We start from the raw sequence: 14808 nt of genomic DNA on the forward strand, positions 1-14808 counted from the left end.
CCTTGGTCTCGCTCGCATTCCTGCAGCCACGAGAGCGGCTCGAGTCCAAGGCTGGAAAACTTGCCTAAAAAAAGTCTCAGACATGAGCGAGCTATTCTTAGTTCATCTGTTCTATTTCTGCACCGCGAGCTCTTAAAGGGGAACGGGCCGGTGTTCTCCAGTGTGTTCTCTAGTGTTTTTGTCTTGTTTACTAGTATAAATATCTAAAAATTCTTGAATCAAGATGAATTTACTGTAAAAGTAAAATGACTTAAGATATTAGGTCTTGTTTTATGTAAAAAATTTAAAAAAAAAATTTAAATTTTGTTAGTTTTTCCTCAAAACAAGCAAAAATATCTGCCAGTGGGGTAAGAAAAATAATCTTGTTTAGGCTTTGAATTAAGATTATTTTTCTTGCCCCATTGGCAGATATTTTTGCTTGTTTTAAGCAAAAACTAACAAAATATTGATACATTTTTTTTTTAGAAAACAAGACTTAATACCTTAATCATTATACTTGTCAAGTAAATGCATCTTGATTCAAGAATGTTTAGATATTTGTACTAGAAAACTAAAAATATCATTTTTTGCAGTGCAGAAAGCATTTTTTTTTCTGATAGAGTCTTGAAAAGAACCTCATTTTTTGTTACATTGTAAAAAGTCTGCATGAAGTCAAAATTTACAATACTTATTTTGTTAGCGCACATTAAGGCCAACAATTAATCCGTGCAAGTTAATTCTCTGAAGAAGAAAAAAAGTGTTTGTTTTGGTAATCTGATAATTTGCTTCTGCTCTGGAATGGCATGCCTTCTCTGATAACGTCAGTTCGCAAAAATAAAACCCCGCACTCTACCCAATATTTTGTTTTAGTTGGAAATACGTCACCATACTGAAATAAAGTCGGCAGCAACTTCCGGTTCACGCGGACTTTAACCATACAAATATAATAAAATAAATGAAAATGCCAGAGCTACATTAAGGCCCATTCACACCAAAAACTATTACTATAATGATAACTTAATTAGCGTTCACACCAGCGGATGATAACGCTATGTTTAAATGCTGGAGCTGTTTAAAGCAGGATGGATTCTGATTGGCTGTCAACGTGCTTATCATTCAGTTATAGTCATAAATACCATTAATCTTATCATTATAGTTATAGATATTGTCATAGTTAGTTAGTGTTGGGGAAAGTTACTTTTAAAAGTCATTCATTACAATGTTGCATTACTCTCTAAAAAAGTAACTAATTGCATACTTATTTACTTTTATGGAAAGTAATGTGTTACGTTACTTTTGCGTTACTTTATCTCACCTGGGCTGAGCTTGCCTGTTTGTTTTTAATATAAAAAAGCTATGTTTTGGCAAATGCAAAACCACTTTCACACCAAAAGTGGAAATGTAAATTCACGATAAGATGCAGTAGAAGAAAGTTCAACACTCTTCAGAAATAATTTAAAAAATGAAACACAAACGTTATGTTTATCTAAAGTCATTAGTTTCGTTGAATTGTATCATTGAAGCTCAGCAACAGACACACTGGTTAATAAAATGGGATTAAATACATAAATGATATTTGTAAGACATTTTCTTGTAAATTGAAAAGTAACGTGTTACTAACACTACTTGAAAAAGTAATCTGATTACATAACTCGAGTTACTTGTAATGCGTTACCCTGATTTGTTGATTACAGCTGTGGTGTTGACGTCGCTATTCTCTTAAAGCTAGAGTGATTATTAAAGCTTTATGGTTATGGTTGTGTTGTGTGACGTTCTCTCTCCTCTGATATTCGCAGCGGAGCCTCTGGTCAGACAGGTGAAGAAGACCCGGATAAGCAGAGATGACTTTGACATCTTGAAGGTGATCGGCCGAGGAACCTTCAGCGAGGTGAGAGGGTTTGTGCTGGTTCTGTTATGAAGCGGATGAGTATTAATATATTGATTGAGGTGTAAATGCACAGGTGGCTCTGGCCCGCATGCGTAACACACAGCAGGTTTACGCGCTGAAGATCATGAACAAGTGGAACATACTGAAGCGTGGAGAGGTAAACAACAAAAACTAGCGTGCATCTTCTCTAAAAGCACTTAGATTCCCAGCTAACAAAAATATGTTCTAAGAACGCTTTGCTAACGTTGTGTAAACATTATTTGGATGTTCTCTGAACATGTCAATGTCCAGTTTTTAAAAAAGCGCAAACTTTTAAGCAACATTCCATTATTTATTATGAGAATGTTACATTTGAATGTAACGTTCTGAAACAAGTAGTAACATTAAAAACGTTAGATGAAAGTCCAACCAAAATGTTTCAGAAATAAAATGTTCCATGAACAAACGTTTTTGTGCTAACGTTTCGAGAACATTATTAAAGACCAGGGGCCGGATTCACGAACATCTTCTTACGAAATAAGTTTAAAAATTTCATCGTCACTATTAATAGTCCTACTAGTGTTGTTGTAATGCTTAAATGTAACAATTAATTTGAAATAACCCAATGAATTCTTTCAATAATTCTTACTATTTGGGATTTAAGACAAGTCTGGGGCTATCCTAACTTTGAGAAGCTATTTACAATGATTTCTAAGAAGATTATCTTCAAGAATTTGAATTCTTCTTAAGTTTGGTCTCAAGAACAATCTTGAGAAAAAAAATTGACGAAAATTCTTAAGAAGAATTTTTGGGAATACAAAATATCCTTGACTTTTTTTCTTAAGCTAGAAAAATAAATTTCTTCTTAAGAATGTTTCGTGAGTCCGGCCCCAGATCATTTTGAAAGAATGTTCTGTTAGTGTTACTGGAAGAATGTTTGTTCGTAACTTTGAGAGAACATTAGCCAAAGTTCTGAGAACGTTCCCTGTTAGCTGGGTTTAATTATAATGGAGTGTTAATGGAGAGCTGTGTGCGTTCAGACGGCGTGTTATCAGGAGGAGCAGGAGGTTCTGCTGAAAGGAGACCGGCGCTGGATCACTGAACTACATTACACTTTCCAGGACGACAATTACCTTGTACGTGTCACTTCACACAGCCGACTCTTCACTGATTCACTGATTCAAGACTAAACACAGCCTGACCTGATAAAACACAAGCGTTTCCACTTTAATTTGAATCAGAATGTTCTGAACACAAATGGACCAGTTCAGTTGATTTAGGGTTTATTTGACCAAAAGTATGACATTATATCACTCATGCCCCTAAAACCACAGGACCTCAGATCATAATTCACTACTCTATAGTATTTAATTTTTAATAACATATTTGAGTAAGAAAAATGAAAGAGTATAGTTAATACTATATCCTTGATTCTTTAACTACTCAAAAGAGAAAATAGGAAACTCAACATTTCTGTTTCCTGCTAGCTGAATTTCACATACATAAACAAACATTTACCTTAAATCAACCTCTTTTCTTTATTCAAAGTTGATCTAGACAGCTACTGTACAGTTCTGTTCATCTCTATATTCATCCTATGTGTCCTCTTCAGGTGTAAATTTATTACTTTTTTTGTAAACCTGGCAACACATCTGTATCTGTGTATTCTTTAATTCTTTCTTTTTCTTCGTTTTGTTTTCATTAACCCGTTCTGATTCAAACGATGCGCTCCAAAGACCCGATATGAATCGAAAGAATCGCGGACCTGCTCCGAAGTCCCGATCTGAATCAAATTAGTTGCGCTCCGAAGTCCCGAACTGAATCAAATGATTCGCGAAGCCGCTCCGAAGTCCCGATCTGAATCAAATGATTCGCGATAGGCGCTCAAAGTCTCGATCAAATGATTCGCGAAGCCGGTCCGACCCTGTCCCAAATGGCACACTTCAAGCACACTAAATCAAATGATTCGGGCTAGTGAATCGCATGAACTGAAAGTCACGAGTTTGAGTTTGAATCAATTAGAGCGGTTCAAGCGTAAATGACTCACTCAATTGAATCGGTTTGTCTGTTCCTCCGCTTTTCGCGTCTTCAGCCATGTTTACACGACACTGTCGCTAGTTTGATGAGATTAACAGAAATAAGATTTTTTTAAAAGTATGATGTTTACAAATAAAATATCCATATTTCATATTTCCATTCCAAAGATAGCCTAACCACAAATCTACGAACATTCAGGTGAGGTGACCGGTTTACTGCAACATAACGCGCTGCAGCTCAAAATACATGGAAACATTGTGCATTATGAACAAGTTTGTGGCTGAGTGGATAGGATGTTGTATAGGATGATCGGATGTTCAGTTTGATGTCTGCTCTCTTCCTGTAGAGACATTAAGCCTGACAACATTCTCCTGACGGCGGATGGTCATGTGCGATTGGGTGATTTTGGCTCCTGTCTGCGTCTGGAGGATGACGGACTGGTGATGTTTATCAGACGTAAGCCTACATTCAGTCATGTGTGATTGGCCCGCTGTGCTCATATGTTGTATATTCTCAGATCCACTCGTCGCTGGCCGTCGGGACTCCAGACTATCTGTCTCCAGAGATCCTGCGGGCGGTGGAGGGCGGCGGAGGCTACGGCTCTGAGTGTGATTGGTGGGCTCTGGGCATCTGCGCGTATGAGATGCTGCTGGGAACCACACCCTTCTACGCCGAGTCCATCTCTGAGACATATGCCAAAATAATACACTTCAAGGTAGGGCTGGGCGATATGGCAAAAAATTAAAATCTCCATTTTTTTTTCCAGAATATTTGACATTCTCGATTTTTACGATTTTAAACTAGTCAACTTTAAAATTTAACTACAACATGAATTAAGTAACTTTTTCTTTATTAAAGGGATAGTTCACCCAAAAATGAAAATGTGATGTTTATCTGCTTACCCCCGGGGCATCCAAGATGTAGGTGACTTTGTTTCTTCAGTAGAACACATTTGATGATTTTTAACTTTAACCGTTGCAGTCAAATTATTGATCAAATATGACTGTTATTGTTTTTTTTGTTGTTGTTGTTGTTTTTTTTAGCAAGGACAGCCCAGGTGAGAGAAAAGTAATGCAAAAGTAATGTAACTGATTACTTTACAAAAATGTAACCAAGTAATACAATTAGTTACTAATTTTGTGTTACTAATTAGTATAACTTTCCCATCACTGTATATTACTATTATATAACGTACTTCTCAAAATATTAATAATATAATTATTTAAGGAATATCGTACAACCAAGATATTTTTCCAACCATCCACAGTTCTGTTGTGCTGCATCTTATTTGACAGAAAATTTAAAAAAAAGTGGGAAAAGGTTTTGTGGTCATAATTTTTCACCCAGCCCTTCTGTCACCAAACATAATTCTAGTACAGAAAGACTCTAAATATTCAGTAATAGCACTGATTTAACTGCACTGACACCGTGAGACTAGAACAAACCTGGATTGAACTGGATAATGGCACTGTTGTCTTCTGTAGTTACAGCTTTGATTTCATAACCAGCGTTGTGGGTAACGCATTACAAGTAACGCAAGTTACGTAATCGGATAACTTTTTTCAAGTAACTAGTAAAGTAACGCATTACTTTTTAATTTACAAGAGAATATCTGAGTTACTTTTTCAAATAAGCATTTATTACTATTATTATTATTATTTCTATTTTGAGAAGTAAGCTTTAATATACAATAGTAATATATTTCTGTCATAATTTCTTCAAGTTAAACTGAACTTTTAATTTATTACTATTATTATTATTATTTCTATTTTGAGAAGTAAGCTTTAATATACAATAGTAATATATTTCTGTCATAATTTCTTCAAGTTAAACTGAACTTTTAATTTATTACTATTATTATTATTATTTCTATTTTGAGAAGTAAGCTTTAATATACAATAGTAATATATTTCTGTCATAATTTCTTCAAGTTAAACTGAACTTTTAATTTATTACTATTATTATTATTATTTCTATTTTGAGAAGTAAGCTTTAATATACAATAGTAATATATTTCTGTCATAATTTCTTCAAGTTAAACTGAACTTTTAATTTATTACTATTATTATTATTATTTCTATTTTGAGAAGTAAGCTTTAATATACAATAGTAATATATTTCTGTCATAATTTCTTCAAGTTAAACTGAACTTTTAATTTATTACTATTATTATTATTATTTCTATTTTGAGAAGTAAGCTTTAATATACAATAGTAATATATTTCTGTCATAATTTCTTCAAGTTAAACTGAACTTTTAATTTATTACTATTATTATTATTATTTCTATTTTGAGAAGTAAGCTTTAATATACAATAGTAATATATTTCTGTCATAATTTCTTCAAGTTAAACTGAACTTTTAATTTATTACTATTATTATTATTATTTCTATTTTGAGAAGTAAGCTTTAATATACAATAGTAATATATTTCTGTCATAATTTCTTCAAGTTAAACTGAACTTTTAATTTATTACTATTATTATTATTATTTCTATTTTGAGAAGTAAGCTTTAATATACAATAGTAATATATTTCTGTCATAATTTCTTCAAGTTAAACTGAACTTTTAATTTATTACTATTATTATTATTATTTCTATTTTGAGAAGTAAGCTTTAATATACAATAGTAATATATTTCTGTCATAATTTCTTCAAGTTAAACTGAACTTTTAATTTATTACTAATACTACTATTATTATTATTATTTCTGTTTTGAGAAGTAAGCTTTAATATACAATAGTAATATATTTCTGTCATAATTTCTTCAAGTTAAACTGAACTTTTAATTTGACAGGTTGTCATGTAGATCTCTCAGTCTGCCAGCCAATTTTTGACCAGTTCCATGACAGTTTGCAGGATTCTGCGATTTGCGCATGTTTGTAAAAAATAAGGCATGAATATAGATGAAGCGCTGAGTGTGTGTTTCTGTCTGAACAGGATTATTTTGAGTTTCCTCCGGGGTCTGAGGTGTCCGAGGAGGCGCGGTCACTCATCAGCGCTCTGATCTGCGACAGGAGCGAGAGGTTGGGCTCACGGGGCTCCGTGGACTTCAGAAAACACCCGTTCTTCACAGGTTTGGACTGGAGTTCCCTTCATCTCCTCCCTCCTCCGTACCGTCCTGACGTCTCCGACGCCACAGACACCTCCAACTTCGACGTGCTAGACGACTGTCTGAGCGACACGGTACCCGAGCCATCAGATCCGTCACAGAGATGTGAATCTCAGCGTGATCTGACTCTCCTGCTCTTGTGTTCAGGAAAGCCTGAGTGACGTGATGGAGCGAGCGCCGGTTGGGCTTCATCTGGCGTTTGTAGGCTACTCTTACACAGCCACCAGGTTAGTGACTCTTCATCAGCAGCTTTATTGTTGAGCGCAGCTTTAATGGTGTGTTCACACCAAATGCGAAGCGAATATGCGCATCGCGTCACTCGCTCTATATTACTCACAAGATGTCATTTTAGATGTTAACTAAATAACTAACTACCTGTTGTGGAAGTCCCATATATGCTGGAAAGCCAAATGCTGATGTGTCTGGTTTCAGAGGCGGATGAGTATTGATTAGTGCTGTCAAACGATTAATCGCATACAAAATAAAAGTTTTTGTTTGCATAACATATGTGTGTGTTCTGTGCATATTATCCTGCATTAATGTGTGTTACATTTTACTGCTGTATATACACTAGCTATGTTTCCATCCACCTATTTTTATGCACATTTTGGAATATCGCATAAAAAAAACGCTGGATGGAAACGCCGAGCTGTGCATAAATTCTAAAAATTCACATAAAAAAACGTATGCGCACAATTGAGTAGGATAAATGTTTTATCCGATAAGAAAAAAAATGCACATAAACTAAGATGGAAACACATTTACCGAATAAATTCCACCATGCGCATTGAAAAAGTCATGTGACTTTGCGCTATGAGACGGGATAACTTGACTAGCAGCGGACCGATCTCGTTCACGGCATCTATATGTTGTTTTGGTCATTCTGAAATGCCTGAGGAAAGTCTGTCGTCAAAGTATTTCTGTATAATTACTGTCTTAAACGACTGCGTTCCCAAACAGCAAAGCAATGACCGCATTTATTGTGTTACGTCTGCTTTCTGAGGTGCAAGTAATTTATTAAATATGAAACTTATTATATTCAGTGGCTTCTCCTAGTTTTCTTAGAGATATTTAGTGCCAGTTTATCAGGAAGTGACGATTTTGTTCTCTTTGACTCGTTGGATGGAAACGGTGCTTTATTCGCAAATGTTTTATGCGATATTCCAGTTTTGCGCATAAGTGAAATTTGCATCTTTGGATGGAAACATAGCTACTGACATTTTTTTTAATTGATAGCAGCATCTCTGTAGCCATGCTAATAAAATACAACTACCACTACAACTGATTTTTTTTTAATGCTCCAGACCTATATCATAAATTTCGGGGTTCCCACAGACGGCTACAATAATGCTCTCTTCCATTTTCTGATTCAACTGGACGTGTCAATTAGGCCTAGCTCGCGCGAGAATGCGTCATGCAAATTTTCTGCTCGAGGTGAAATTTTTGAACTTGCGCGCTAGACACGATTGAGGCAGAGGTTGCGTTAGACTTTAACATTGTCAGTCATTTTGACGGACAGGGTCGTAAAAATTCCGTCATAATCTATTATTACCCGTCATTTAAATTTTTTATATTTTAATTATAATAACACATTTAATTTGATTTTTTTCACATTTGTTCATTTTTAATAATGAACCTACAGGACGAGCATATAGGCATATGCATTTATTTATTTATGAAGAGAACCGATGAACAGAGACAAAAGTTTTTGTTTGCATAACATATGTGTGTGTTCTGTGCATATTTATTATGCATACATAAATACACACACACACATACAGTATATATTTTGAAAATAATTACATGTATTTACATGTCTATATTTATATTCATATAATTTATATTATAAATAAATATTATGAAACTTATTATATTCAGTGGCTTCTCCTAGTTTTCTTAGAGATATTTAGTGCCAGTTTATCAGGAAGTGACGATTTTGTTCTCTTTGACTCGTTGGATGGAAACGGTGCTTTATTCGCAAATGTTTTATGCGATATTCCAGTTTTGCGCATAAGTGAAATTTGCATCTTTGGATGGAAACATAGCTACTGACATTTTTTTTAATTGATAGCAGCATCTCTGTAGCCATGCTAATAAAATACAACTACCACTACAACTGATTTTTTTTTAATGCTCCAGACCTATATCATAAATTTCGGGGTTCCCACAGACGGCTACAATAATGTTCTCTTCCATTTTCTGATTCAACTGGACGTGTCAATTAGGCCTAGCTCGCGCGAGAATGCGTCATGCAAATTTTCTGCTCGAGGTGAAATTTTTGAACTTGCGCGCTAGACACGATTGAGGCAGAGGTTGCGTTAGACTTTAACATTGTCAGTCATTTTGACGGACAGGGTCGTAAAAATTCCGTCATAATCTATTATTACCCGTCATTTAAATTTTTTATATTTTAATTATAATAACACATTTAATTTGATTTTTTTCACATTTGTTCATTTTTAATAATGAACCTACAGGACGAGCATATAGGCATATGCATTTATTTATTTATGAAGAGAACCGATGAACAGAGACTGTGCGTCACTTTTCATGTTCAAGACACTAAAAACAACAAAATATGCTAGGGCTTGGTAAAAAAAAAAAAGATTTCTCGATTTTAATAGATTCTCATTTTTATGAACCAATATCGATTCTTAAATTCCAATCGACTCTGTTTTCAGTTGATGAATGTCCAATAAATCACAATAGGCTAAGCTTTGTGCGTTGTTACTTTTGATATGAAACAAAGTCTCAGATTTCAAATTTATGTCCATTTTATTAGGAAATTCAAGCAAATGGCGTGATAGATCGCTGTAGCTTAAACTGGATACTCGCCTGTGCGTAATCAAATGCATAGCAAAAGACTCGTGACAGTTTTACTTTTGTTCTGGAGCTGATGATCCTGCGCTCTGCTGCCACTCTGGACAGGGTGGGAATTACAGTTATAAATTACAATAGATCACCCTCAGTGTAATCTGTCAAAGTGACGGACGGCCTTCAGATTTTTCGGTCACTGCTAAAAAAAAATTCTGTCAATGATGGAAAATTTTCGGTTAACGTGACCTCTGGATTTAGGCGAATATTGTGTGTTTCACGCATTTCGCGTCATTTGCGTCGCCCAGTGCGAATTCACCTCTATTTGCATATTTGCATTGAGGTTGTATGTAATCTAGTCATGCGAATTATTAAATTCACGTTTGGTGTGAACACACACCATAAGATGTTCTCACTCTGCTGTGCCGTACAGAGAGACGGGAGCACTGGACCGCAGCAGAGACATCATGATGGAGATCAACCAGCAGCAGGATAGAGATCTGCTCCACCTGCAGGGAAAACTGGTACGGTGAACACTGATCGATGAAAACATCAACAAAATCATGAAATTCAGTCATAAAAATTTAATTTACTGTAAATATGTATTACATCATAAAATCCAGAGAAATTCAAACTGACCACACAGAATTTCTGGAGGGGAAAAAAATACAAATTTCATAGGACGCTGTTATTGTTAAAAATTTTAATTGATAAAGATTTATGAATTCAGTGGATTAGATGTGCTTTCTAATTATTCAAATTAAATCAAGCCATTAAAATGGAATTCAAAACAGAGAATTTGGGAAAAAAATAAAAAAAATTCTGAAAAACATTAAATGTAAGTAGGGCTTTATGAAATGTGTTTTATTTATTTATTTATTTTACCAAATGCACTTTTTTTCTGGATTCCTTTTTAATGGTTCTATAACATTTTACAGTTTAGAGCCCTATAAAATACATTGTAATTTTCCCAAATTCTGATTTTTTTCCCCCGTTTTAATTTTGCTGGATTCAATTTTTGATTTTGTTTGAACTTTTCTGGATTCCATTTTAATGGTTAAATAAAATGTAATAATCTAATAGCATGACTTATTAATTGAAGTCATGAAACTTATACAATTTAACATGGGTTTATTAAAAAATGAACCACAATAAGTAATCTTCTTGATGTACATTTAGAAAGAGATTTATTTCCATGATTTCATTTCTAAATCACACGAGGTCCCCAGATAATACTAATCCTGTGCGAATAGGGCTAATGATTGTTTTTTGGTAATGAACCTTCCAGTGCATACATATGAAATCAACAACAACAAGACACATTATAATAAAATGAAAGAATAAATAAATTAACTTATTACTAATCAAAAATTATGTTTTTATATATTTTTGATTTTTTTTATGAAATGTACAAATTTACAGAGGCGTGAACTATTCACATTAGTGATCTTCATCTAGCAGCAGTCTGAATCAGATGTCAGTGTGAATGTGAATGTGCTGCAGAATCAGGTGTGGCGGCTCAGAGAATCCATCACCGCTGAGCTGATGTCACTTCCTGCTGAGCAGAACAAACCCCAGCCAATCAGCAGCAGCGCAGAGACGGAGCAGAGCGACGCACACACTTACGAGCTACAGAGGTACAACAACATACACTCAACTATTACAGTCATATCTGATAATAAATGCTAAAAAGTGAAGCCAAAACATTTTGATCTGGTGGCTGGCTGCAGTATAGGTCATGAATGAATCACTACTGCGCAGACTCAAGCTCTAAACAAATCACTACTGCGTAGACTCGAGCGCTAGATGAATCGCTACTACGCAGACATGAGCTCTAAATGAATCGCTACTGCGCAGACTCAAGCTCCAAAGGAATCACTACTGTGCAGACACAAGCTCTAAACAAATCACTACTGTTTAGACTCAGACTCCCAAACGAATCGCTACCGCGCAGGCTTGGGCTTCAAATGAATCGCTACTGCACAGACTCGAGCTCCAAATAAAACACTACTTCGCAGACTTGGGTTCCAAATGAATCACTGCTGTGCATACTCGGGCTCTAAATAAATGTTCACTGTGTGGAATCAAGTTCCAAATGAATCGCCACTGTGCAGACTCAGACTCCAAATGAATCACTACTGCACAGATTCAAGCTCCAAATGAATCGCTACTGTGCAGACTCAAGCTCCAACTGAATCACTACTGCGCAGACTCAAGCTCTAAACGAATCACTACTGCGCAGACTCAAGCTCTAAACAAATCACTACTGTGCAGACTCAAGCTCTAAATGAATCACTGCTACGCAGACTCAAACTCCAAATGAATCACTACTGTGCAGGCTCAGACTCTAAATGAATCACTACTGCGCAGACTCAAGCTCCAAATCAATCGCTACTGTGCAGACTCAGACTCCAAATGAATCACTACTGCGCAGACTCAAGCTCCAAATCAATCGCTACTGTGCAGACTCTAGCTCCAAATGAATCACTACTGTGCAGACTCAGACTCTAAATGAATCACTACTGTGCAGATTCAAGCTCTAAATGAATCACTACTACGCAGACTCAAGCTCCAAATTAATCACTACTACGCAGACTCAAGCTCCAAATTAATCACTACTACGCAGACTCAAGCTCCAAATTAATCACTACTGTGCAGACTCAGACTCTAAATGAATCACTACTCTGCAGATTCAAGCTCTAAATTAATCACTACTATGCAGACTCAAGCTCCAAATGAATCACTACTGTGCAGACTCAAGCTCCAAATGAATCACTACTGTGCAGACACAGACTCCAAATGAATCACTACTGCGCAGACTCAAGCTCCAAATGAATCGCTACTGCGCAAACTCTAGCTCCAAATGAATCACTACTGTGCAGACTCAGACTCTAAATGAATCACTACTGTGCAGATTCAAGCTCTAAATGAATCACTACTACGCAGACTCAAGCTCCAAATTAATCACTACTACGCAGACTCAAGCTCCAAATTAATCACTACTGTGCAGACTCAGACTCTAAATGAATCACTACTCTGCAGATTCAAGCTCTAAATTAATCACTACTACGCAGACTCAAGCTCCAAATGAATCGCTACTGTGCAGACTCGGGCTCCAAATGACATCATTGGCGCAAGATGACAGCGGCCATACTGGGATGTTTTGGCTTCACTTTTCTGGAAAGAAGTTTTTTTTACAGTTTATGATATACAGTATATATATATATATGTATGTATGTATGTGTGTCTGTGTATGTCATGTAATTTTACTTTTTTTCACTGTAAATTATATGGTAATTCATAGTATTTTAGATTTTTGTCTTTGTGACATTTGTTAGAGTGAACAGTGGATGATTGCGCAGTAGTATTGATGTACTGCTAGTAAATACAGTGCTGTTGATGTTCTCCAGACGTCTGCACAAAGCCGAATGCAGGAACAGAGAGCTCGAGCTGGAGATGGCCGGACTGAGAGAGGAGATCCTCAGACTGACCGCCGGCAGGGACCAAGGTCAGGAATGATCTGTGATCTGGAATTGGCATTACAGATGTCACACTGACTGTATGTAATATTATCTGTGCAGTGTGTTTGAAGCTCTGCCCTGAGAATAGTGATAAATATCTCGTCCGGGAATAGATAATGAGACACAACAGAACAACTGCAGGATCACATGACTAGACCTGTCACCAAGCATGAAGTCTGACGATTGTCAAACAAATAATAACTGTGATTAACCGTTTAATTGTCTGTTTTGTTCATGTCACTTACAGTGGAAGCCTAATTTTTTATTTATATTTTGACATGGAGACATATAATTAAATAGGCATTTTTAATACTATGAATTCAATATTTAAACTTCTAAAAATCTTTTTAAATGAAATGAAATACATATATTTAAGTTATTTATTAATAATTTATAGGAAATATTTTTAGTAGTGCTGTCAAATCGTGATTAATCGCATCCAAAATAAAAGTTTTTGTTTACATAATATATGCATGTGTACTGTGTATATTTATTATGTATATATAAATACACACACATGCATGTATATATTTCAGAAAAATAGGTTATATTTATTTATAATATAAATTATAAGAATATAAATATAGATATGTAAATACATATAAATATTTTCAAAATATATACTGTCTGTGTGTATTTATGTATACATAATAAATATACACAGAACACACACATATATTATGCATGTTATATTATGCATAACATATATTATGACAGCACTCATTTTTAGTAATGCTTGTTTCAGCAATGTTTTAGGCCCAATTATTAAACTTTATGATGATCAAGTTTTGAAGCTCTTAGAGAGATATATATATGTATTAATATATTATATACAAGAGAAGCTGTCTACAACAAAATATGCTATTAACTTAATTTTGTAACTTTTATTCTTAAATTTTATATCACATATATTTGTTCTTCAATTAGTGACAGGCCAACATAGTTCTATAAACAAGAACATTTCACAGAAAATATGCATTTTTATGTTCATATTTGGTTTGGGACCAATTATTAATCTTCAGTGAAAGTTTAGTAAAGTTTTGAAGCTCTTACAGGGTTTCTGTGGGTCTTAAAAGGTTATAAAAAGTCTTAATTCACCCTTTCACAAATTAAATCATTAAAAGGCCTTAAATCATAGCAGTAAGTCTTAAATTAATAAAATCATCACATTAAATGTAGCATGAACTGCTAAATGAATCTCTTCCTCAGTATTTTTGTCTTGTTTTCCAGTACAAATATCTAAACTTCCTTAATTCAAGATACATCTACTGGAGATGCAGCATAAAGATATGAGGTCTTATGAAACTGAACAAAATGAAGTGAATTTATGAAAACAAGAACAAATATCTGTCAGTGGTGAATGAAGACAAGTTTCCCTTTGAATTAAGATGATCTTTCTGAGCCTATTGGCAGATATTTCATAGAAAGGTCTTAGAAATCTTAAATTACCTTCATGAAACCTGCAGAGTGTGACCCAA

At 34.9% G+C, this 14808-nt stretch overlaps 1 protein-coding gene across 1 annotated transcript in view; it reads left to right on the forward strand.

The window, feature by feature from the left end:
• Positions 1–13469, forward strand: part of dmpk (DM1 protein kinase) — a 16902-nt gene extending 3433 nt beyond the window's left edge. Inside the window, exons 2-12 of the mRNA XM_016554080.1 lie at positions 1776–1867; positions 1941–2024; positions 2887–2982; positions 3459–3460; positions 4230–4323; positions 4401–4598; positions 6824–7069; positions 7143–7222; positions 10243–10333; positions 11313–11446; positions 13220–13469. Coding sequence (XP_016409566.1) covers positions 1776–1867; positions 1941–2024; positions 2887–2982; positions 3459–3460; positions 4230–4323; positions 4401–4598; positions 6824–7069; positions 7143–7222; positions 10243–10333; positions 11313–11446; positions 13220–13328 — 1226 coding nt within the window. The 3' untranslated portion in view covers positions 13329–13469. The remainder of the gene's footprint in view (positions 1–1775; positions 1868–1940; positions 2025–2886; positions 2983–3458; positions 3461–4229; positions 4324–4400; positions 4599–6823; positions 7070–7142; positions 7223–10242; positions 10334–11312; positions 11447–13219) is intronic.
• The last annotated feature ends 1339 nt before the right edge of the window (positions 13470–14808 follow it).

This window comes from Sinocyclocheilus rhinocerous, unplaced genomic scaffold (genome assembly GCF_001515625.1).
Source record: "Sinocyclocheilus rhinocerous isolate Xijiao unplaced genomic scaffold, SAMN03320098_v1.1 scaffold15, whole genome shotgun sequence".
Classification (NCBI taxonomy): Eukaryota; Metazoa; Chordata; class Actinopteri; order Cypriniformes; family Cyprinidae; genus Sinocyclocheilus; species Sinocyclocheilus rhinocerous.